The 25,336-nt window shown below is 42.4% G+C and overlaps 1 protein-coding gene across 2 annotated transcripts in view; it reads left to right on the top strand.

Annotated features, from left to right (window-relative positions):
* COL4A6 (collagen type IV alpha 6 chain) overlaps positions 1–25,336 on the top strand; it is a 338,573-nt gene that overhangs the window by 262,229 nt on the left and 51,008 nt on the right. For both annotated transcript variants that reach the window (XM_088795018.1, XM_088795017.1), the window contains exons 4-12: positions 4,073–4,207; positions 5,423–5,467; positions 10,656–10,772; positions 16,684–16,752; positions 18,430–18,465; positions 21,800–21,862; positions 22,693–22,728; positions 22,906–22,947; positions 23,915–24,007. In XM_088795018.1, the coding sequence (XP_088651144.1) occupies positions 4,073–4,207; positions 5,423–5,467; positions 10,656–10,772; positions 16,684–16,752; positions 18,430–18,465; positions 21,800–21,862; positions 22,693–22,728; positions 22,906–22,947; positions 23,915–24,007 (636 nt within the window). The remainder of the gene's footprint in view (positions 1–4,072; positions 4,208–5,422; positions 5,468–10,655; positions 10,773–16,683; positions 16,753–18,429; positions 18,466–21,799; positions 21,863–22,692; positions 22,729–22,905; positions 22,948–23,914; positions 24,008–25,336) is intronic.

Genomic DNA, 25,336 nt, shown 5'->3' with positions numbered 1-25,336 from the left:
TTGAGGCATGTGCTTTTCAGATTCTTAGATGCTATTTTTGCATATGTGTACTACTTTATATGCAGACCCATTCCTCGGTCTGTTAGCCCAGTTATCTGGGGCTGTGGGTATGGTTTGATATGATACTTTAAACTAAATACGGACCCCCACCCACTGTGGTCAGCAGAAGACAGCCAGCCTGGGCTACAGTTGTTGAACCTGCAGTTCCTGGCCTTAGGCACAAATCCCAGCTCATTCTCTTGAGAATTGCACTCTGATGTGCCTATTTAAAATCCCAGGCAGATGGAGACAGGAGAGCTTGTTGGGAAGATTTGGAGGAGTCCCTTCTGCCCGGTTTGGGTCTATTTGCCAAAATAAATGACATGTATCAGAGTAGGGCATTGGTCCAAGGCCATTGAAATTCTGATAGCAGTCCAAACAGTGATGGTGTTCCAGATTGGTTCTGTGAAATCATCAGAGCTAGGAAGAGGGAAATTATGTGTGAGCATCTGGCTGCTGCAGGCTACTGATGGGGACAGTCCCAGGGGCAGGCCTGGGGTGAAGGGGCAGCCTCAATGACCCCCTAGGACATCTGCCACTGGCAAACAGGAAAAGAGCCACATACTGGCAGCAGGAGGTCTGGTTTGAGCCCCACGCCATCCTCAGTAGCTACCGTGTTTCCCCGAAAATAAGACCTAGCCGGGCCATCAGCTCTAATGCGTCATTTGGAGCAAAAATTAATATAAGACCTGGTCTTATATTAAGACGCATTAGAGCTGATGGTCTGGCTAGGTCTTATTTTCAGGGAAACGCAGTATGTGACCTAAACAAGTCCTTCCCCTTCTCTTGGCTTCTTTTTTTTCCCCCATGTATAAAACGGAATGGTCTCTAAGGGCCCTTCTTGCTCGAACTTTCTGTGACTTCTCTGACACTGACTGGCCTGACTTCTTTTTCTGTGTAGCAGGAGAGGCCCACCCAACCTCCTGCTTATCTGTAGCCGCTGTGTTCTCACACTGACCTCTGCTGGCCATGATGAAAAGTGCCTCCGATAGCTTTCTTTGGAGGAAAACCCAAAAAATGCAGTTCATCTTTGATTAAGTAGTAAGCTTCAGTAGTACACTGAGCACTGTGACAGAAATCCTGTGCATTGGAGAAGAGGGAAAAGGATCATACAGCTATAAGCACAGAGTATGCATATCTACAGATGGCTGACAAAACAAAACAACCCACAAAAGAAATGTCTCTGGTTTTTTTGTTTTGTTTTGTTTTTTGTTTGTTTTTGTTATCTTCATTAGTTCACAGTGCTCTGTACCACTGTAGGAAAGGACCTCAGTGGGTGGGAAGGCGCCTTGTCTCATATCCTATGACTGCAGGCTCCAGAAGGGCCTAACCCCACGCTGAGGAGGCAGTTCTGAGCTGGCCTCAGAGGCCTTGAACACCCCACAGGCCTGGCTTCTGGCCCTTAGGCCAGTCTGAGAGGTTTCTAGCTGGAACCCAGAAGTCCACGTTCCTTCCTTCAAGGGTGTCATTTCAAATGGCATTTTGGAAAAAGAATTAGAATTCAATGAATCCGTGAGTTTTTTAAGAGACTTACTTTAGACTCTCTGGCTGGAACAGAGGAGTCGGCTGTGCGACTGTGGTAGATTCAGCATGCCCACCCAGCCAAGAGAAAGGGAGCAGGCCATGGAACCCTGCCTTTTCTGGATGGAATTAGATTTCTTGTTAAGTCCAGCCGCAGAATTGCCTCACTCCTAAGTCTCCTTGCTTATTCTCGCTGAGCATGCGCTCACAAAGGCAACAGACCAGAGCTAGAGTGTGCCAACCCATATGCCCATGCCAGGCTATGGTCAGGCTCTAGTGATGTGAGCAAGGTGGGAACTGGGCCACACCACAATCTGCTCTCTCAGTAGCTCTTCAATGGTTTATCGTGTTCTCCACCTCCCTTCCCTTGACGCAGGAAAGCTTTGCGCAGGGCTCAGCTTTTGGGTCAAGCGTTTAGTGCCCTGACTGCATCCTCTCTGCTAGTAGTAACACAGCCTCGGTGAGCCAGTCCTGCCCCCATTCCTCCCACCAAGGAGTCCCCTCCTCCACCAACAGCTGGTTCTTATCTGTCTCCCTTGTTCCAGCCTCAGGCAGGCTGCCCTGGCCTCATGCTGACACACACATGTTCTCCTGAATGCTGGCTGATGAGTTTCAGCCCTGAAACACTGTCTTCTTCCCATCCCTCTCTTGTCCCCAAACCTCTAAGAGTTCCCCATTTCCTACGACACCACGTCTTCAACTTTCCTGTCTTGCTCTGCAGGCCCACTTCATTTGGGGCCCACTCAGCGTTTCCAGTGTGGCCCATGACTCCCCCGAGTCATGGGTAGAATGTAAGCATTCCACAAATTCTCCAAGGCCAACCCTTCCTTTGTGTCCCTGCACCACTTATGCTCTGTTCCGGACTTGTACTGTTTGCTATGGTTTTGTGTACATTAGCCTTGAAAGCTAGGCCCACATTTCAGACTTCTTTGTTCATTCTCAACAGCACCCCAACGTTTTTAAAGTATTGTTCTTTTTTCATTTTAGTTTCACATACATATAGATGTAAAAATTTACAAGAGTAATAAAGAACAGAATCATTGTAAACAGAATTCCAACAACAGGAAGTAAGAGCATAAAAAGTGAAAACTCAACTTCTATCCCATCATTCTCAGAAACAAGCTCATTAAACAGTCTGCAGCCTAGCACCCTTTGTATGCTGCATGCATGTTGGGTGTTGGGAAAGGTTGAGTGGTGGGTGGCACCTCTCAGAGAATTGCGCCTCCTTGGGAAGAGCATCTTTTACTTTTCTGCAAGAGTCCTAGGTCTTCATGGGCCTGATTGACAGTGGGAATTGTACTCCAACAGCCCTGTTCAGCTGGTGGCCACTTGCATCTCCAGTACATGACTCTAGCCACTGCATAAAGCATCTGTCCTGTTTTCTACCTTTTTAAAAGTAAAACTTGAAGGTTGATATTAAAGGGCATGTTTAATGGGCTTTTCTCAGAGTTTTTCACAGATCTGTAGGAAATTGCAGACAGTCGGTAAAGGGGCTGAGGGTTAGAGATTGGAAGCGTTTATGAAAATGGCTTTCTACCTGATAGGGTGTTGCATTCTCTGAAAGGTAATGAACATTAATAATGGTTTTCATTTTTCTGCCAAGAAAATTCAGTCCCTGCTGGCATTTGTTCTAAATGATAGACTAGCCCACCTGTGTTGCACCCGCTGGGGTTAATTCTCTGTCTCAGTCAGCTTTAAAATGTCAGTCTGAACTCTCAGACTTAATTGTTACAGAAGCTTTATAACCAGGGCATTCAAAATCCTCAGGCTACTCTCTCTTGCCATCATAATTGATACATAATGTATATTCCTAAGCCCCTTGGATTTTACACCTTCAACACCTGTACTGTTGGCAGGGGTAAAGGGAAAAAGAAAGAGGAGGAGGGAGCAAATAAACAGTGAGTGAGTGTGTGTGTGTGTGTGTGTGTGTGTGTGTGTGTGTGTGTGTGTTTTCCCTGTGAACATCTGTTTCCAGTGATGGGGTCCTAAGATCTGCTAAGAAAGGTAAGGTCTGACAGGTTGGTCAACCCGTGGGTTTCTAGGTTCTCCCCTTTCTGGACCTTGAAGGCTGTGTTCTTTAGGCACAGCCATTTCTGGACTTGACTGCAAACATGTGGTTGGCCATTTGGACGTGAGTTATAAAATGTCATGATGCTCTCCAGCATTCCGTTCTTTCACTATTTTGACAATCTGATGGATGGACTAGAATTAATTAGGAAGAGGACAATATTATCCAGCCTGAATAACTGATCTCCTAAGAAGTACAAAGCTGAAGGATCTTGGTACATATGAATCTTATTAAATGTGCTTATAAAATATGTTTTATCCAAATAAATTTAGTAGTCCCTAAAATAGCCTTTTCGGATCTGTGTCTGGAACTTTGGCATGCTTCACAGATCTCTAAGCCAAAATTATTTAGTGAAGTGATGACAATGTGGTTTGTGCACAGGAAAATGGGAAATGTTGATGTTAAGTCCTCTGTTAACTAATTGCACTCCTCTGTCCATCTTAGGGGACACCAGGACCAATTGGAATTCAAGGTCCAACAGGTCCTCAAGGATTTGCTGGCCCTAGTGGTTTATCAGGGTTGAAAGGAGTAAGGGGCTCCCCGGGTCCTCTGGGATCATACGGACCAAAAGGAGATAAGGTAAGAACACCAAAGCTCGATTTTGCTTTGACTCATAGGTCACAAGTGTGAAGGTAAAGTTTCTAAATCTCAGTTCTCTTATGGGAGTAATACTAATCCTGAATACTGTGGTGCCAGGCTACATAATTTAATAAGAGACAGGCTGGGTGGTGTGCTACTAATGGATTAGCCCATTTCTGGGGAGAATTCCATGGCAAGCAAGCCATAAAGTACATGTATTAGCTACTAGTTAGACAAGTGGGATCACTGTGATGGGAAGTCATGTGGGTTTGAACTGGGCATGGGTCCGAAATCCAATCAGCTGGGCAAGAGAATTCAGGATTTCAAGCAAGGCGACTGGGTATCAAGGGCTCAGAATGCTTAAAGGCAATCGGGCCACAAATATAGGGGGAAAGATGCAAGAAAGGAAATTGATCGTGTCATGGTGGCTGACTGACTGAATTTAGCTACTCGTTTATGTTCCCTGCCGATTTTCATCACCTCCTATTCACCCCACTGGTGAGGGAGGGATTCCCACCCTGGGGTTCTGGAGATGGCCGAAGATATGACACCTGACACTGGACAGAAGAGACTGACAACAGGTTTATTAGTCACATGTACTCACAGCACAGGGGAGGAGGACCCCACACACTATGCCGGGCCACGTGGGTGTTGCACTTGGGAACAGAATAAATCAGAAGGGGCTGTGGGAAGCAGACTTTGTAGTATCAAGAAGGTGAGGTGTCCCTTGCTCCCTGAGGGAGGATGTGATTGGCTTGTTTGAATAATTCAGTGGGCCAGCATGGAAGTAAAACCCACTACTCAGGGATAAGCATGAACTGCATTTGGCCTGTTTGATTAGAAAGGTTGCTTGCCTCGGAGACCTTATCTACAGGAACACAGTGGGGACGGGGACTTGTGGTTAGGCCATTTGAGGCTCTCCTGGTTTTCCCAGATGTCAAGATAGTATGTATTATTGAGCCTTAATTTTAGGTCTAACGTCACATTGCCTAAGACAAGAACTGGTTTCAGAACACACATAGGTCTGAGACCTGAAGTAGAGGCAAGTGATCACTTGGAACTGGAGTAGGGAGCGAGGTGGTACAATGTGGAAAGAGGGGTGCAAAACACTTCTTAACAACTTAGGTCATGAATCACATGAACAAACCCACTGAATCAAATGGAGACCAACTGGATTTTCTCTTACATTTCTCTCTCTACTCCTTTTTTTTTTAGGGTCCCATGGGAGTTCCTGGCTTTCCTGGCATCGATGGGATTCTGGTGAGTGTTTTTCACAGAAGCATTTTAAAATATCATCTCTAAGTTCTGCCTCATAGCTCAAGCATTTTGGCCTTTGCAACACATGCTGGCTCGTGCAAGCATGTTCAGGGTCAAGTGTTGAGCTGTGCATGATAAAGTCTGAAGGGCAGTGGTCACACAGTTTCCCTGGGATTCAGTTACAGGCAGCACTAAATCAGATGGTTCGAGGGTGCAAGGACATATGTGAGCATAAGAAACCATCAATGAGTCGTGTCTTGTGGCTTGAGGGACTGGTTTTGAAGTGTGGAGACAGTGCCACATTAGAACACATACATATGCATTATAAGAAAATTAAGAAGGTATATGAAATTAGATAGAAACATACTTAATGATATCTTGACACGTTTCATTCCAGTTAATTCGTTCTCTTCAGCCTCATCTCATTTCAGAGTGAATTTTCCTTCAGTTTTTACAAAATGACCACTCCAAAGATCACTTGGAGGTAGCCTCATCCATCCATCCTGAGGACCTGGCTTTGCTGGTGATAAGTGGGAAGTTTAGAGCTTACAGACATCTCCTTCTCACTCCGTACAACCCAATTCCTTAGATTCTCCATTTTCACCTTGTATCCCCACTTATCCCACCATTGGAGAGTCCATGGTAACATTTTGCCACCCTTAAAATACAGTATTTGGAACTTCTACTATCAGATTTTAGTTATTTCCTTTGTCATTTCTCTATATATTTAGTCTTTAGCCTGGGCTATTTGTCTATAGCAATGGTTTTCAACCTTGTTTAAGAGAAGAACCAAATATTGTGTGGAAACCCTATACTTACTTAGCAGCTTCTTGTGTGACAGTACATAATCATCTAGTGCCAGGGAAGGGGGTTCAAATCTCTGCGCCAATCGATAGGTATTTCTTGAGCACCTGCTGTGTGCTAGCACTCTTCTATGGGGGTACAGAAAAAGCATATGGATCTGCCTTCAAAGATATAATCATCTGATCCATTTTCTCTCCAGATCTAGTATCCATTTATGGATTTGGAGAACAGAAGCCTCGCTTACCTTGTATTTGTTACATGTATCAGCAAATTGACCATCAGATTTCTGCATTTATTCAAGTGCAGAATCTGCAAATTACCCAGAAATGAGCCCGTGGGGAAATAAGTAGATAGAATTGGCCGTCCTTTTTTGACATCCCTTGGCATTGTCTCCTGGCTGTGTCCCTATGGGAGCCAGTGGGTAAGGGAAACTAGCAAATGGGAGGCTGCCTCTTCCATTCATCCTGTGGAGCTGGCTTCACTGGAGATGAGAGGGGAGGGGGATTTAGAGCTGGCAGGGGTACTATGCCCTTCTTCCTGTAGTGTCTTTTTAATGGGGGTTGGAAGGAAGTGAATCCTCTAATGCAGAGGCTGATTCCAATTCTGAGCTAGAACCTGCCCCAGAATCCAGCTGGACTCTTCCGCTTCCAACTTGTAGCTTAGAGAGCACTAGTGCTTGTAGGAATTGATCACTTGTCTTTGGGGCTTCATTACTTGGGAGAATGAGTTGCGGGTATCCAGATTCCTCCAAATAAGTGTGCTGCTCCCAGAAGTCCCCATGCCCTTGGCCCTTTACCTGGCCCTTCTTTTGACCAAAGGTTGTATATGTTTTTTTTTTTTACTTTCGATTGCTTTAACTTCAGACTCCAAGCCTCATTTACTCCACGAATTTTTTTCTTCCTTGTTCCTCCTCTCTCTTCCAGCTATTTATGATGTAGGAGTCCTTGATGTCTGTCCTACACGTTCTAGCTCCTTACCACATATGGTCCATGGTATTTATTGATTGTCTTGTATGGTAGTCTTATCTAGCTCCTTGAAAGCACAATGTATGTCTTCTGCTCCTCTTAGAGGCCTCAGAGAACCCAGGGCTGAATTTGGCATAGAGTAAGAACTCTAAAAATATTTGGGCGACTGACTTCAATCTCTGGTGCCTATAAAATCAACAGTTCTCAGACTGGCAGGACTCCCTCAGACAGAGGGAAACACAGACACCCTTGGCCCAGTCACACTAATTATGTTGCTCAACTTTCAGCGGCATTTATTTAGCAGTTTGGCTGACACCAACAGCTTCCCCAGCACATGTTAATAAACTGGATCACTGCACAGATCTGGTTTCCCTCTTAATATTGGCTCATCGCTAACATATGTGTCACTGGTTTGGGTCCCAAAGCTCCATTTTTGCTGTCCTGTAGACAATTTCAACACGAATGAGCAAGTAGTCATTTTGTGGTCATTGAAGTCTGTGCACTAAGGGGCACAACGACCAGTGGAGAGAGTGAACAAACAAACATTCATCAAGATATTCAGCATTAAAACAATGTATGCTAGGGGTGATAGGGCTGTGGCTTTTAATGATATCACAGCTGTGATTTGGGGCTGTAGGCATCCACAAGAAATGTATGTTTATCAAATGTTTTCAGTTCAAATAAGTTGAGAGCAGAAGTTTTCGAGTTGTCCTTTACAATTTATGTTTAGCTTTTCCTGTGGAGTCGATCGCAAACACTTTCCTGCTTAGAGACACATAAATGAACACACCAGATTTATATCTTCAAAGTGAAGCTATACCACTCACCAATGGAAACTTTTTCTTTAAAATATGGGTTCTGAGGAATATTGCTTTTCTGGAGCAGAGCAGATCCTCACATTCTATGTGTTCAGTCCCTTGTGGTTATATAGAACCATGGTTTCCTCCCTCAAAAAGCTTTCTCTTGGAAAGATGGCTCTCATATATGTAAAATTATTAGCTATAAACAGAAATGACAATGTGCCAGAAATTCCATGGTACTGAGAGCTCAGCCCGGTGGCTTATTCTTGCTGACTTGCTTGAGAGAAAAAGACTTGCCATTTATTGAATTCCTATGCAGTAAAACTAGTCTCATTTAATTTTAACCACAAAATTTTGTTTTCACTTTAATGGTAACAACAACTTTATGAGGTAGTATTATTCATCTGCATTTTACATGTAAGGAAAACTGAGGCTACATCTGGGGGGTGGCAAAGCTGGGATGGGAACACAAGTCTGACTAGCTCAAGACATGCTTTATCCATCATCCTGTGGTATCAGCTGGACAGGAAAGGGCTGACAGATCTTAGTCACAGGTTATAGGTTAATTCAGCTAAGGTAGGAAAGAGTGAACAAGTTCCCCTGGAATCCTGCAGATAGGAGATATCGAGTTCAGGCAAGAAAACTACAGAAGGATCAGAGCCCAAGGAAAAAAATGTGGGTACCAATGGGTAGTCCATGTGGGGAACGAACCAACAACCTTGGTGTTATCAGCAGCATGCTCTAACCAACTGAGCTAACTGGCCACCCCAGGCAAAGGTCTTGATGTCAAACAGAACCAAGGCCCCAGGAGTAAAGAAGATCCTTAGTACTGAGCCAGCCTGTTGTTTTTCCTTAACTCATCTCTGTTACCCAACTGAGAGATAAACTCTAGCAAGCTTAGCGGGGACATTTTAAAGTGATGATGAGAGTCCCAGGAAGAAACAGAGTATACTTAAAGGGGTTAACTAAAGAATGGATTGAAGAGTATATTTAAAGGATGTGGGCAGGATTGAGGGAAACAACAATGGATGGTAAAGCAACTAACACAAATCTATTACCACCCCTAGACCCAAAGGGAAAATAAGGAATGGTAATACTGGAATCTGTAAGACCTAGAGCCACGGAATAACAGTTGCCCGACAGGAGCTAAGACTGTAGAGAAATGTGGCCATTGCCAGAGATACAGCCAGGGAGGGAGGGCATGAGGGAAATAAATAACTTCTGCTCTTTCTCCTCCTGCTCTTCAATCTCTTGCCTGTGTCTACCAGTGGCCAAATACAACTAGGAGACAGAGGGAAAGGGAGCCTAGGCAGTACTGTCCACAAAAGTTTGCCTCCCAAGGCATAGATCTGGGGAATGTAAAATGTAGGTCTTCAGGGCAAACAAGAATAGCCATCTCATTTGGTAATAAAATGGTTGATGACTCTAATAAACTGTCTCGGTTTCCCCAGTGCAACTAAAAACCATCACCCGAGTCTGGGGAGGCACAGATTACAGCATGTTTATTGCAAAGATAAGTTTATTGACCACTCATCTGGACTTAGTATTCCATGAGTCCAGCAGTGTAGATTCACACTTTTGCATTAACAGACTATCTCTTACAACTATAATAACAATGAAAATGGAAACAGAATTCTATGGAGCACTTTCTCAATAAGAATTTGATAAAAATTTGTTTCCTCTAATAGTTTGAAAAGTTGATTTTTGAACACATGACATATTTCCCTCAAATCATTAAATATATATACCTGGCTTTTAAAAGTATGTGTGAGAGGGTGGGAGTCTACCTTTTATTGACCCATCTAAGTATCTGGTCTTTCAGGTCATCTCTTTATACTCAACTCACAACCTCCTTTTGACAGACTGAAAAAGAGTTATTCACTACAAAAAGGTAGGCTCTATGCACAAAGGAAGCCCAAACTCTGGAACATTGAATTCAGACCAACTGTATGTGACTAGTTACTAATAACACAGCAAAACAACCACCTCCGTAGTGAGTATGGAGAAGAGAAGATACAGTTCCCTAACTAAAGCAATAGCCTGACATGTGATAATGACAAAAGAAGATTGAAAGTGTAGCTCTTCTAGGACTTGCATATTTTTGACCAAGCCACTTTTGGGAGAGACGGGGCTATAGAAACTGCTTCTGTTCTGTTGACCAAAATCCAGCATCATTTCCCATGCAAACAAATCTTCCAATACAGAAAGCCATGCCAGGATGCCCAGGTTCCAGTCTGTTCTGAGGAATCCCAAGGCCTGGCATGATTCCATTTTAGTAGAAGCTCAGCCACCAGACAGCTAAGTCCCATCTTAGTCAGTCTCTGTACCCAGGGAAGGTGAAGTCAGAACACCTTGTGTATCCCATCTCTTTATGCTTGATCCTTTTGGTTTCAGCTTGGATCCTGTTAAAGCATTGATCCTCTTGGGAGGAGTAACACTGACTTGCAATCAGCCACATATGCCTGAGTATAAAGGAAAGCTATGCGAGCATCGGTGATGGGGCTAAGGGAATGGACAAGGAGCCAGAGTTTGGCAGCATGCTTGGCTTCTCTCACTGTGGAGTGTATCGGAGTAGCTTAGCGTCCAATGCCTGACTTGATCCCTTCTTTTCTCTTTGAACAGGGCCACCCTGGACAGCCAGGACCCAGAGGCCCGCCTGGCCTGGATGGCTGTAATGGAACTCAAGGAGCAGTTGGATTTCCAGGCCCCGATGGCTATCCTGGGCTTCTTGGACCACCTGTACGCTGCCAGATCTTTGTACATTATTTCAAATGGCTTTGCTTGCCTCCAAGTGTACCCTTTTTTTGCTCTCTGGAGAGCTCATCAAGTGTCTTTGGGGCAATCATTGTAGTCCCTTGTTTAATTGAGGATTCTATGCTGGCAGCACCACATTAAAAGTCGAAAGAAGAATACCAGTTGCAGGAGGGTATATACACGTTACACTACCTAGGGTCATTATTTTTTTTAATCATACTTTTAGAGATTGTTAAAAGAGTATAGAAAATTCCAGAGCAAAGTACATGTTTGGGCTACTTCACGTGTTCTCACATTACACGATATTGGGAAATGCAGTACTTGGAAAGCTACACAGGATCATGGAAGCACTGACAATGGCCCAAATGGCTTGGCAAGCTTGGTATATACCAGCGATTTTTAACCAGTGGTGATGTTGTCCCCCCATATGACATTTTATAGTTATTATTGATATTTTTGGTTGTCACAACTGGGGGTATGCTACTGGCACAGTGCAGCCCCACCCCAACATCAGGGAATAATCTGTCCCAAAGTGTCAATAGTGAGAAATAATTGAGAAATCCTACTCTACACTGAAATAGTCTGTCCTCTTCCCCAACCCACCCCCTACATCATAACCCTTGTTTGAAGGATTGATAAAGCATTTATTGGATCCTGGTATCACCACTTTTATTTAATTCTGTTCATCCGTATGGGGCTCAAATAGTTCTAATAGATACCATGCTCTTGCAAGGTTGTTTTTACAAATTCCTGGAAAGAGAAAAATAAAAATTTCAAGCCCATTCTTAACATCACTTGAAATAATCTAAGCAAATAAGCGTACTGATGTGATGTATTTAGCTCAAAATCACACTATTAGACAGATCCTGAGCTGCATGAATTAATTGGCATTTTACTGAATGAGCAGCACTGTTGTCTTGAGTGACTAAGTTGTGGGTGTGAGTAGATGTATCAGAAAGTGAGACATACATACATGTCATAAAGGACTTTGACATCTAAGGACCAAACCAATATTTAGTGGGGGTGGAGGGGGAGGATATATTACCAACATAGGATGAGCTATTTGAGTCACAAAGGCCTTCAAACACTGCCATGGCAACAGGACAGGAGAGCAAATCAAATCTCTGTTAATAGATATCCAGACTTGTCTGGTCAAGATGGCAAAGTAGATAAACACTGTACTTATCTCCTCTCACGATCATATCAAAGATAGATATAAACTACAGAACAACTATAATTGAGAATCACCTGAAGTCTAGAAGGTAAGAAATCCTACTAAGGACATACAGAAAAAGCTACCTCGAGACTGGTGGCAGGAGCAGAGATGCAGAATGGGCTGGTCCCACACCCGCATGTAGCAGTTAAAAATTGGGAGGGATGTCTCAGCTGTTGTGGTCCCCCCCGACGAATGAAGGATCCCAGCCCTGTACCAAGCTTCCCAACTCACGGTTTCAGTGCCAGGAAGAGAAATCCCAACAACTTCTGGCTGTGAAAACCAGTAGAGATGGTGGCTGAGTGAGGCAGAGGATGGCTGTAATCCCAGGCGTCCCTTTTAAAGGGCCCACGCACAGACTTATTCTCTAACAGACTCACTCACTCTGAGTTCCACTGCTGGGTAAGCAGCTTGAAAGGAACCAGGGACATATGGGGAGGAACTGAATTATATGGCTTCAGGGCAAGGGCTGGAGGGGCAACTTTCTCCTAGACAGAAGTGCTAGCAGAAGCCATTATTTGGTTGTAGAGCTGTCCCCTGTCCCAGGATGCAGTTGCAGGTGGCTGCCATGTCTGAGTCTCCATCGACAGGGTTAACACTGTTTGCCCCACTCTGGTGATTCCCTGAGACCCTGTCCCATCCAACTTGCATACCCACCCATACAAACAGGCTGTCTTGTCTCATGCTGCAGCCATTCCTAAAGTCTCTCAAAGGTTCACAAAACCCAAACAAGCAACATCTGACCTCGGTGTGCCATACACCTCTTGCTGAGTAGCCCCAAGTCTGGCACTAGTAGCAGCCACCTACAGTTCTCAACTTGGCCTCTCAAGGCACCTCCAAGCCCAGCATGGGTGGTTGCCATCTGCGAATTGCTTTGCGGCTCATGCCTGAGCAGGGCATAGGCTGTGGATGAACTTGACCTGCCATGGGGTCTTTACCAGGAGGCCTTGGGGATGGTATGCCCAGTGGCCAGCTTCAGGCTGAGTTGGAGCACCACCCAGCTGCCTCTGTGGGTGACACACACAAAGGATAGACTGGGCAGGCAGCAGAGTCCTGCTAAAGTGAATCCTGCTCTGTAGGGTCAGCCTCTGCACAGCAGCTCCTCCACTGTAGTCCTAGCCAGTCCTCAGAACCAATTAGCCTGAGGGTTAATCCCTCCTATTGATGTGCAAAGAGCAACCAAGGCTCAATAACAAGAGGAGGGCGCACACAACACACACAAAGAACACACCTGGAACACCTGGCTCAGGTGACCAGAAAGACTGAGCCACTGGACCTCACAGGATACCTGGTACATAAGACCAGGCTACTAAGACTGAGAAGCACAGCAGCCCTACGTAATAGACAGAAACAATCACAGGGAGGCAGCCAAAATAGAGAGACAAAGAAATATGTCCCAAATGAAAGAACAAAACAAAGCTCCAGAAAAAAAACAAAAAAGAAAGAAAAAATGAAAGGAAGGAAGGAAGGAAGGAAGAAATGAAACAGAGTGGAGACGAGCAAGCTACTAGATGCAGAGTTCAAAACACTGTTTATAAGGATGCTCAACGATCTCAGGAAGAACTTCAACAAATAGATATAAAACACAAAAATGAGATAGAAAGCATAAAAAAGAACCAGTCACAAATGAAGAATGCAATAACAAATAAATAATACATTAGAGGGAAATAAACAGTAGATTAGATGAAGCAGAGGTTCAAATCAGTAATTTAGAAGTTAAGGTAGCAGAAAACATCCAATCAACAGCAAAAAGAAAAAGAATCCCCCCAAAAAAACAAAGATAGTTTAAGGGGCCTCTGGGACAACATCAAGCGCCCAATATTCCATCATAGGGGTACCAGAAGGAGAAGAGATAAACCAAGGAATTGAAAACTTATTTGAAGAAATAATGATGGAAAATTTCCCTAACCTGGTGAAGGAAATAGACATACAAGCCTAGAAAGTGCAGAATCCCAAACAAGATGAACGCAAAAAGGCCCACACCACGACACATCTTAATTAAAATGGCAAAGGTTAAAGACAAAGAAGGAATCTTAAATGCAGCAAGAGAAAGCAAGTACCTACAAGGGAGCTCTTATAAGACGATCAGCTAATTTCTCAACAGAAACTTTGCAGGCCAGAAGGGATTGGCACGAAATCTTCAAAGTAATGAAAAGTTAGGACCTACAACCAATATTACTCCACTCAGCAAAGCTATCATTTAGAATCAAAAGACAGATAAAGAGCTTCCCAGACAAGAAAAAACTAAAGGAGTTCATCAACACCAAACCAGTATTACAAGGAATGTTAAATGGACAAGAAGAAGAAGGAGGAGGAGAAGAGATAAAAAATATGAATAATAAAATGGCAATAACTACATATCTGTCAACAATACTTTACTTTAAATGTATATGGATTAAATGCTCCATCAAAAGACATAAGGTGGCTGAATGGATAAGAAAACAAGACCCTTACATATGCTGCCTACAAGAGACTCACTTCAGATCAAAAGACACACAGAGACTGAAAGCAGAGGGATGGAAAAAGATATTTCATGAAAATGGAAACAAACAATGACAAAAAGTCTGGTGTAGCAATACTTATTCCAGACAAAACAGACTGTAAAATAAAGGCTGGGTAGACGGGTGGCTCAGTTGGTTAGAGCTCGAGTTCTGAGCAGCAGGGCTGCCAGTTCGATTCCCACATGGGCCAGCAAGCTGAGCCCTCTGCAACTAGAATGAAGTCAATGAGCTGCCGCTGAGCTCCTGGGTGGCCAGATGGCTCAGTTGGTTGGAGCACGGGCTCTCAACCACAGGTTTGCTGGTTGGACTCCCACAAGGGATGGTGGGCTGTGACCCCTGCAACTAATAATGGGGACTGGACCTCGAGCTGAGCTGCGCCCTCCACAACTAAGACTGAAAGGACAACAACTTGACTTGGAGGGAGCTAATGAGTCCTGGGAAAAACACACTACTGTTCCCCAATTAAAATAAAAAAAAAAAGGTCCTGGAAATACACACTATTCCCCAATAAAGTCCTGTTAAAACAAAACAAAACAAAACAAAGGCTATAACAAGAGACAAAGAAGGACTCAGTAATCCCACTTCTGGGTAGTTATCTGAAAAAACCCAAAACACCACTTCAAAGGGACATATGCATCCATATGTTCATTGTAGTATTATGTACAGTAGCGAAGATATGGAGGTAACCTGGGTGTCCATCAATGGATGAAATGATAAAAAAGACATGGTACATATATACAATGTCATATTACTTAGCCATAAAAAAGAATGTGATTTTACCATCTGCAACAACATGGACAGACCTAGAGGGTATTGTGCTGAGTGGAGTATGTGAGACAGAAAAAGACAAATGCCATACGATTTCACTTACACATGAAATCTAAAGAACAAAATAAAACAGAAACAAACTCATAGATACAGAGAACACTTTGATGGTTTCCAGCTGGGAGGGGGGTTGGGTGGGGTGGGTAAAAATGAGGAAGGGATTAAGAAGTACAAATTGGTAGTGACAATATAGTCATGGGGTTGTAAAGTACAGCATGAGGAATACAGTCAATAATAGTGTAATAACTATGTACGATGTCAGATGGGTATGAGATTTATTGGAATGATCACTTTGTAAGTTATATAAATGTCTAATCACTAGGTGGTACACCTGAAACTAATAAAATATTCTATGTCAACTATAATTGGGGGAAAAATAAATAAATATATATATATATATAAAAGAAAAAAAAGTAAATATCTAGGAGACTAAGGAAATGCTGCCCCTGACAGGGAGAGAAGAATTCTTGAGGTAATAAACATCTTTACTAATCCTGCTGAATCCTGAATAGATATTCTTTGACCTTTCTTTGATGAAAGTAGTGACCACAAGAATATGGGGAAATAGGAAATGTTAGAAAAGAAACCGGTTTGTGCTTCTGGGACTGCATTGTTCTTTTATTGTTATGTATCTATGATTTTTGAGGTCAAAGAAGTCATCATTCAATCAATGCTTTAGTCTCCAAAGCTTAACCCTATCCCCAATACTAATCCTGACTTCCCTTCAGTATAGGGACATTGATTTCCCCCAGGAGGACAAAATCTAGCAGACAGTAGCCAGCATCTGCCACTGAGACAGTAAAAGTCTGATCAATAGATGGGTTGGGTGTACTTTGAGCTGTTTTCTATGTTAGTGAGACACACCAGGCTCTTAGATAGGTGTCGAAGCTAAAGTTGTGTGGTTAGCAGCACAGGATGGAGGTGGTTTGGTAGATATCTCTTAGATCAGGGGTCAGTAAACTGACTTGGGGCTTGTTTTTACATTTTTAAAAGATTGTGAGGAAGAAGAGAAGATTATGGGACAGAGCCCAGATATGGCCCACAAAGTGTAAATCATTTACTATCTGGCTCTTTACAGAAAATTTCACTGCCTCTAAATAGATTCAAAGTCTCCTACTTTCTAATCCCTTTACAGACTTCTGACTTGGGGCTTGAGGGAGTAGGCATACAGTTTTGAGACACAGCACCCATTCAGGGGAAGTACTTTGCCCCTTATCACAGCCAATTCTGCCATAGAATAAGCCACATAATTTCAGCCTCTTGCTGTTCCTGCCTCTATCTGATCAGATCATACTATTAACAAAATTCTGTGTGTGTGTGTGCATTTCTTCACAAGTTTTTTTCTTATTTTACTCAGGGGCTTCCTGGTCAGAAAGGATCTAAAGGTGAACCTGTCCTTGCCCAACATAGTTTCAAAGGAATGAAGGTAAGAGCCTCTAAGGCAGACAGCTGAGTAGGCTATAAGCTGAGCTCCCATGTACTGGGCCCCACCGCCAATAAAAACATTTCCAGAACTAGCATCTGCATCTCTATCTAAGGAGCAGACCAAGTTGGATTTAAAAAAGGATCCTGAGCTCTTTGTGGTGGAAACATTGACAGAAATGTTTGCAACCATACTGTCAAAGAGATTTGCTTTGTAGGACCTAGACCAAAAATAGGAGACAGATCAGCAAACAAATAGTTTTCATGAGTATCATTTTCTTTGACAAGCCAAGACATTTCCTGGAGGCAGACACCTTTTGTCTGCTCAAGAATCCTTGATGTCTGCATACCTTGGTTTGAAGCCATGTGTATCTCTGCCCATCTCAGCATGGCCACCAGCCCAGGATCCTGGCCTTGCTTTTCTCTGTCCCTGCACACCAGCCCATCACCCTTCACTGGGCCCCTGGCTGTCGGCAAAAACTGGCCATCAACTCTGCAGCTGGTGGGAAACTTTCATCTCTTCCTCGAATTGACAAGAACTTTATTCTTGTGACTATACTCTTGGTGTATGGTGCCTGGTATCCTGTGGACCCTTAGTAAACTCTAGTGCCAAATGATTGACCCTATTGCCCTTACACAGTGGGAAGGGAGCCCGTCATTTCCCTGGTAACAAATGGGAATCTATGTGCCCAACATGAGGGGAAGATGCACCCAAACTTGCTCAGCTGAGAATGGCATCTTTCTGCCTTCCACTCATTCACAGAGCCTGGAACATTGGAAATAACTTTGGAAGGGAGTGATGGGGGTGGATGGGTGAAAACTGGAGAAGGTATGGGATTTGAGCTCTTGGCTATAGATGCCGTAGCAGAAGATAGAATGTTAGACTTGGAAAGGACCTCATGATTGTTGGATTCATGTTGCTCATTTTATAGAAAACAAAACTGAGGTATACTGAGACTATGTGACTTGCTCAGTCACACAGCCAGTTTACCGAAGAGCTAAAACCCAGGCAGTGCTCTTCCCATTCTGCAGATAGCTGATTTTTGACCATACGCCAAGTAGGGTAACACTAGCAGGTGTCAAAATATGGCCATTGTCATAGCAAACTTTTATTAAATAGCTTGGCCAAAGAACAAAGAGACCCTGGACTCAGTGGAACACAGTAATTTCCACAAGATGGCTATATTACAGATTCATACAGTGACTTAAGATGCTGAAAAGTAATTAAAACGTAATCAGAGACTGTATGCTCTGTTGATTCTCCCTTGAAATATCTGATTTGCATTGTATACATATGGGCGCAGATTCTCTGGGGATGAGGGTACATGGGAAGGTGGTTTTGCTTTCCTCCTAAAAGAGCAGAAAAATCACCAGCTCACAGAAGCACTTTCTAATTGGTAAGTTCCTAGCAAAGGTGAAAATCAATTAATCCAAGTAAAATATGAAATCCTGTTCAACCAAGGCTATAATACTTGTCTCCTAGAGTGCAGATTTATCTTAGGGGAAAAAGTAAATGGTTGAGTATGTCCAATTCATACATTATTTAAAACACAAGACCTTAAGAGAAGAGGCCTAAGCTTCAGCAATGCATTTTTATGCCCATGCATCTTAGGTCAGTTATCTATGAAATACCACAGGCTTGATTTATTAATCTCTTCAGTGTCCTGCCTTTGTTTCTCAGGGGGATCCTGGGCTGCCTGGACTGCACGGAATCACTGTAAGTTTTTATTTACGTATTGAGTTCTCAATGTTCAGTCAACAGTTACTGATGGTCCCTTTTCATTCTTGTCTTTGGTGTTTGAAGGTCTTTGTTGACCTTCTCAAGGAAAATCCAGAGAGTTGAGGTAGAATGGGTCACACTGTTGACATTTTCCGGATGAGAAAGTACTGAGAGGATGGACTGTCTCTCTGAAGTTACACAGCAGGCGGGCTTTCAGACCTTTAGGCCCGGGACCTACATACTCCCTGGGATATGTCAGGAAATAATTTTGCCTTTCATTCAACAAGCACTTACTACGTGTTTTCTCTGTGTTCAGAGGGCTGTGGGTAAAACAAAAGTAAAATACTCTTCTTTAAAAAGTAATCCACATAGAAATTCCTTTCAGAAACTCCAAAGAATACTAAGTCCATGAAAAGCCAGGAGTTGTATTAATAAGAACTTTCTGTTTTCCTTGAATTTCCACACTGTTATTACTTTCCTTTGAAGTGGCTTAAGAAAAGCCCCTTCTTTCTTCCTTCTTTCCCGTATTGGGGTTTCTTCCTTTCTTCTTTCATTCCAGAACAGATATGAGCACCTACTATTAGCAAACTGCTACAAGTGATCCCTGAGACAATGCAAACATGGTCTCTGCCCCCAATCCTTCCCACCAGCTATGAAAACCTAATACGAATGTGGCATAAGAATTCCACAAAAGCTTCTAGGAAGAGATGCTGTCCACCTGAGGATACATCATGAAAGATTGTTATATCTACGATAGAGAAGGTAGCCTCTGAGAAGTGTGGATGATGTTTAGGCTGGCTGACAATGGGAGGAACCTTTCCAAACAGAGAGCATAGTGTGAGAAAAGGTGGGCCATAAACAGGATGTATGTAAGCACACATGCAAACAGACATGAGTAAGGACCAAGGGCATCCAGGTCGCCTAGGCTTAGATGGTGTATTAACTAAATTTGTATAATAACATCCACTATACAAGGTCTGACAATTAAGTTCGAGAACTTGTTGCAATGATGCTGCTAAACTTTTTTGATATCAGAGGGATTATTCATTATGGATTTGTACCAACTGGACAAACAGTTAACCAAGTTTGCTATTTGGAAGTGCTAAAAAGGCTGCATGAGAAAGTTAGACGACCTGAACTTTTCGCCAACAATTCATGGCTCTTGCATCATGACAACGCACAAGCTCCCACGACACTGTCTGTGAGGGAGTTTTTAGCCAGGAAACAAATAACTGTATTGGAACACCATCCCTACTCACCTGCTCTGCCCCCCAATGACTTCTTTCTTTACCCGAAGATAAAGGAAATATTGAAAGGAAGACATTTTGATGAAATTCAGGACATCAAGGGGAACAGGACAATAGCTCTGATGGCCATTCCAGAAAGAGTTCCAAAATTGCTTTGAAGGGTGGACTAGGCGTTGGCATCATGGTGCATAGCTTCCCACGGGGAGTACTTCAAAGGTGACCGTAGTGATATTCAGCAATGAGGCATATAGCACTTTTTGTAGGATGAGTTCATGAACTTAATTGTCAGACTTAATACAGACTGCAGCAACTGTATTTGCTGCATAGCTTTTCTTACAGATCATTTCCCTACCTGAAAAGTTACAGTGTTCATCTACATACATAGGCATGAAAAATAAACCATGTAGATTTGGGGAGGAGGGCTTGGTGGCCAAAGAAGAGATTTGTGATCAGTAAGGAGACCACAGGTTATTAGTTATCGTCAAAGCAATGTTCTAATACACATTCCTGAGGAAACTTTCAACCCCTACTTTCTCTTCCTTCTGTCTGTCATGATTCCACTTAGTCTCTCCATCCCTAAGCACATACCACCTTATTACTTCTCCCAATTTTAATTGGGCCATGCATTTCCCCCATGCAATCTTCCTCTTTAGATTTCATTGTCTTGTTTTTAATATTGTCATTGTTATCATTCAATTCAAATATCTTCTAGTCTCCCTTCTGATTTTTCCTTTCAGATGTATGTTGTTTAAAACTTTCCACATATCTTCCTGCTATTGATTTCTAGTTTGATTTCATTGTAGTTGGAGTGCATACTCTGTATGACTTCAATCTTGTTAAATTTGTTGAGGTTTGTTTTATGGCCCAGCATATATGGAACTATCTTGGTGAATGTGCCACATGACTTGAAGAGAATATGTATTCAGTTGGTTTGGGGTAGAGTGATCTAAAATACATCCATTAAGTCAAGGTTGTTTGGATCTACTGTGCCCTTACTGATACACTTTTTTGTCTAGTTGTTCTATTAATTACTGAGGGAGAGATGTTAAAATCTTCAACTATAATTGTGGATTTGTTTCTTTCTCCTTGTAGTTCTATCAGTTTTTGTTTTATGTATTTTGAAGCTCTGCTATTAGGTGCAAACACAATTAAGATTGTTATGTCTTCTTGATGAATTGACCTATTTATCATTACGAAATGCCCCCGTCTTTCTCTCTGGTAATATTATTTGTCTTAAAGTCTACTTTATCTGATATTAACATAACTGTTTTGCTTTCTCTTTTAAGTTTTTGTCTTTTACATCACTTTAATATGAAAAATTTTCAAATATAAAGCAAAGTTGAACAAATTTTGCACTGAACACCAATACCATTAATACATTACTGTATTTGTTTAAACCCACTTCTATCAATCTGTATCCACCCAATCCATTTAATTGTATGCATTTTAAATTAAATTGCAGAAAACAGTACTCTTACCCCTAAATACTATAGCATGCCTATTATTAGCTAGACTGCAAAATTCGTTTATTATTTTTCTTTTTATGTAAAATTTACACAAAATACACAAATCTTAAGTGTGCATTTGCTGTGTTTTGACAAATGCACACTCTTGTGTAACCCAAACCCCTCTTAAGGTATAGAACATTTCCATCACCTCAGAAAGTTCCTTCCTTCCCTTTTCTATTCATTTCCTGCCCCCACATCACCCCAAAGGCAACCACTAGTCTGATGATTTTTTCCACCCTAGATCAGGTTTTCCTATTCTAAAACGTCATATAAAGGGAATAATACAATATGTAGCCTTCAGGGTCTGGCTTCTTTCACTTAGCAATGTTTTTGAGATTCATCCGCATTGTTTCACATATCAGTAGTTTGTTAATTTTTATTGTTAAGCATTTATTGCACTGTGTGGAGGTATCATGGTTCTTTAATCAATCCTTGTATCAATGGACACCTGGGACATTTCCAGTTTTTTGCTATTATGAATAAAGTTGCTATGAACATTCTTGTGGACATATATTTTCCTTTTCCTTGAGAAACTGCCTTGATTTTTTTGACCTTGCTAAAAACTTGCCTCTCTAGGGCCCACAAGGACCACCTGGGTCTCCTGGAGCTATAGGACCCATAGGATCACCAGGATTGCAAGTAAGTAACTTAAGTCTACCATCTGATCATAGAATTCACATAAATGCTTTCCGCACCAGGCCATGGGTTTAGTGTAATGTCTATGTAAATGCAGGCCCGCCTAGTGGAGAAAGACAACTTCCATTCTTGGAGGATTAAAATGAAGCATGCTCTTGTAAAGAGCTATGTGGTGTCTTTATTTATTAGAGTCTTTCTGACAATTCACTCTGTGCCTCCAAAACCTCCTAGTCTAGCTCAACCTAAACTATAACCCAGAGATGGCAGATACCTGGCACCTCTATTGCTACCGTCCACTCCCCTCATCCATGACAGACATTGCTAATTAGTCATACCACCACCACCATCACCTGCCCTGAGCACAGAAGCTTCAAAATCCTTCTTAACACTGCACCTTGGAGAGCTCTACCTACCTATCTTTCTGATATCAAACCTACTTGCCATCACTGGTTATAGGAAGAGCATAGCCAGTCATCTGTGTAGTTCTGGGAAAGCCCTGCCCCAGATTCTTCTCTCTCCGGTGCATGAAATCCCACCACTGGTTACTTTGGTTTAGCTTCAGCAAAGGTCATCATTTTTTTATTTCCTGGCCTTTTGGAAGGAATCACAAGTGAAATCTTCACTACCTTAGCATGAATGTAGCTGTCAGATCAATTTGGGAGATTTCAAAGGAGATGAAATAGGAACCGGGGAGATGGAGCTAGAATTTGATGCACGAAAGCCAGGCTTACAACTAAGGCAGTGGGGTCTTACCCCGGTGATTCTCGACAAGCCCAGGTTCTTTTTGGCTGAAACTAACAAGTGCTAACTTTTTCCTTTCATTTTTAATATAGGGTTCTCCAGGCCCCCCTGGTCTACCTGGTCTTGATGTAAGTATATGTTGTCTTTGAGCATTTGGCCTCCTACTACTAAGTACTCTAGTTTCCCCAGAGATAGTCTGGTCTGGTTAAATGTACTTTCTGGTAAAAAGACTGAATTCCAATTGAAGTTCCTAAAGCTTGTTAGTAATCAATTTTGTTTTTTTCTCCCTATACCCCATGCCCCAGGGGAATATGGGGTTAGGCTTCCAAGGAGAGAAAGGAGACAAGGTAAATAGGTTTTGCACAATACAATCTGCATTCCATATGCTCCAAGAAACATCTCTGTCTGCACCCATGTGCCTGCTTGTGTAAGGGTATCTGGATCTTTGCCTTGGGAAATGAGCATTTCCCACCTCACGTGGATCCTCTGGTGGGGGTACCTTGAGGGCTGAATGTGCACATGCCACGCATAGACTATCGTGGTCTTTCTCCTTCAAAATATTGTAGTCTTCCTCCTTCCTACTGTGAAGTGTATATGTCTTACAAAGACCCTCTCAAAATATATTTCCTCTTCCTTCTACATGGGTATTTCCCTGGTCTTTTGTATACTGTGTCATCTTCCTTTTCCTTTTCTCTGCTTTTCCTCTTACCTCCATCCTTCCTCTTCCTCCTCCTCCTCCTTCTCTCTCTATCTCTTCTCTCTCTCTCCTCCTAAACTGCTCTTTTACCATTGTCTTTTATTTCCCTTCCCTCATTCTCCTATTTCCCTGTGTACAAACTGTGTAGTGATTTGGGAGCCTCAAGGTAGACTGGGAGCTTGTTCTCCCCACTCTTCATGCTGTCTCTTGTAGATTGCACTGCCTTCAAGGAGCAAATCCAGCTTCCAATGTTCCAGCATGGACTTCACTGTCTCTGCTTATGCTCTTGGCAATGATTGAGCCAATTAGAGTCTTTTTTTTTGTTCTTTTGTAAATACCCTTCATGCATGATCATGGCAGCCATGAACCAGTGGTTTTTTTCCATCTATCTTCCTTCCTGCCTCGGCAGTGCTGGTACAAAATGTATTTGGACAGGTTTATAATTCTTCTCACCCTTTGGCACTGATAATTTTTTTCCTTAATGATGCAAGGTGAGGGTGAATAGGCCAAAGTAATGGACAGTTTATTTGTAAATTACATGCAGAGGATAAACCTACCCGTTGGAGAAATGGTCTGTGTGTCTTCTGTTTTGCTTAATGCTCCATTTGATCTTACAGGGGGATGTTGGCCTCCCCGGCCCTGCAGGACCCCCACCATCTACCGGAGAACTGGAGTTTATGGGAATCCCCAAAGGAAAGAAAGGCTCTAAGGTAGTGAACATTTGAGAACAGGAAAAGTTAATGAGCCTTTTCCTATTAATACCAAAAGTTCAACTCTAATAACCAGACTATACTGGAAGGATGGAGGGTTCTGAACAATGGATTTTTGTTCGAAAGTAAAGGTTAAAACATTCTTTGTTTTGTCCCTTGTGAAAGGCTTTCTAAAACATCTGTTTTTGTTGGTTTGTATGTTTGTTTTGTTTTGTTTTGTTTTTGATGTGTGGATATGAGTGTGCCTGGGTTTCTGAGTATTCATTTGAGTGATACTTTCTGTGTTTCAATTTTGTAGATTCAATTATCAAGATGCTAAATAGCTTAAAACAAATATTAAATACTTGGGGTTTTTTCCCTCCTAACTCCCAACTTTCTCAATATTTATGTTGTCCCCAAAGCACTGTGACAGAACACATAGGATATAAATGGTTACTTTTTGAGTTATCTTTTTAAAACAGTTATTTGACATCAAAACTTGACACTGCCAAAAGGATATACTGTCACCAAGTGGCAATAGATGCCCGACCTAATTCACCTGATCTGAACTATCAAGGCTAAAGTTGTAGACATGTTTAACCAAGATATTTTACAATCTGTATTTTGATGTGAGTGTGTGCATGTGGTTGTATTTGAATGGCTGTATGCTGTTAAGGTGTGCAGATATCTTTCAGTAACTTGCATTTCCTTCCTTCCTGGGATTCCTTAAGTTTTGTGATTCTGTGCCTGTGGTCAAGGGACAGGTAGGGCAAGGTGTTTAGTTCCATTTCTTTAACTTTGTCTTTGAGGAGGCAATAGCTCCAAGCCCCTTCCAGGTTTACAGGAAGTAATCATTGATTGGAAACAGTTTGGGAGCACATGAAAGATTGTCTGCATCCTTGATCATTCCCAAACCTTAGGGAGCCTTCCATGGCACATTGGGGAAAATTAGCATATCAGGGAGAGACAGATTAAAGTGTTCTGTCCCTATCCAAATTGTAGTGTCACCCTTTTTCCAAAACCATTGATTTCTTTGCAGCCTATAATTTGCGATAGGAAATCACACTGAAAAGCTTCTTCCACTAGAAAGAAAGGAGATGATCAAACTTTCTATCTCCCAATTATCCTTGGAATTTGAAACTATTTTAGACAGTTTTATTTCCCTGCCATGGGCCTTGGTTTTTTGCACAATACAGAGGGCTCCCGCAACTAAGACATCCTGGTGCAGTTAATTGTTTTTCTCTGGGGAAATCTGGGGAGCCTGGGGAATCTACACCACCTTTCGGTGTCCCAATCCTGATATTCCATTGGTTCCCCACAGCCCAGCCATCTTCTTTATATTCACTGCTT

Source organism: Rhinolophus sinicus, chromosome 18, assembly GCF_057876585.1.
Source record: "Rhinolophus sinicus isolate RSI-liver-muscle chromosome 18, RSI-T2T, whole genome shotgun sequence".
NCBI lineage: Eukaryota > Metazoa > Chordata > Mammalia > Chiroptera > Rhinolophidae > Rhinolophus > Rhinolophus sinicus.
Note: the sequence above shows the minus strand (reverse complement) of the source record. Positions and strands in the feature narration are given on the sequence as shown.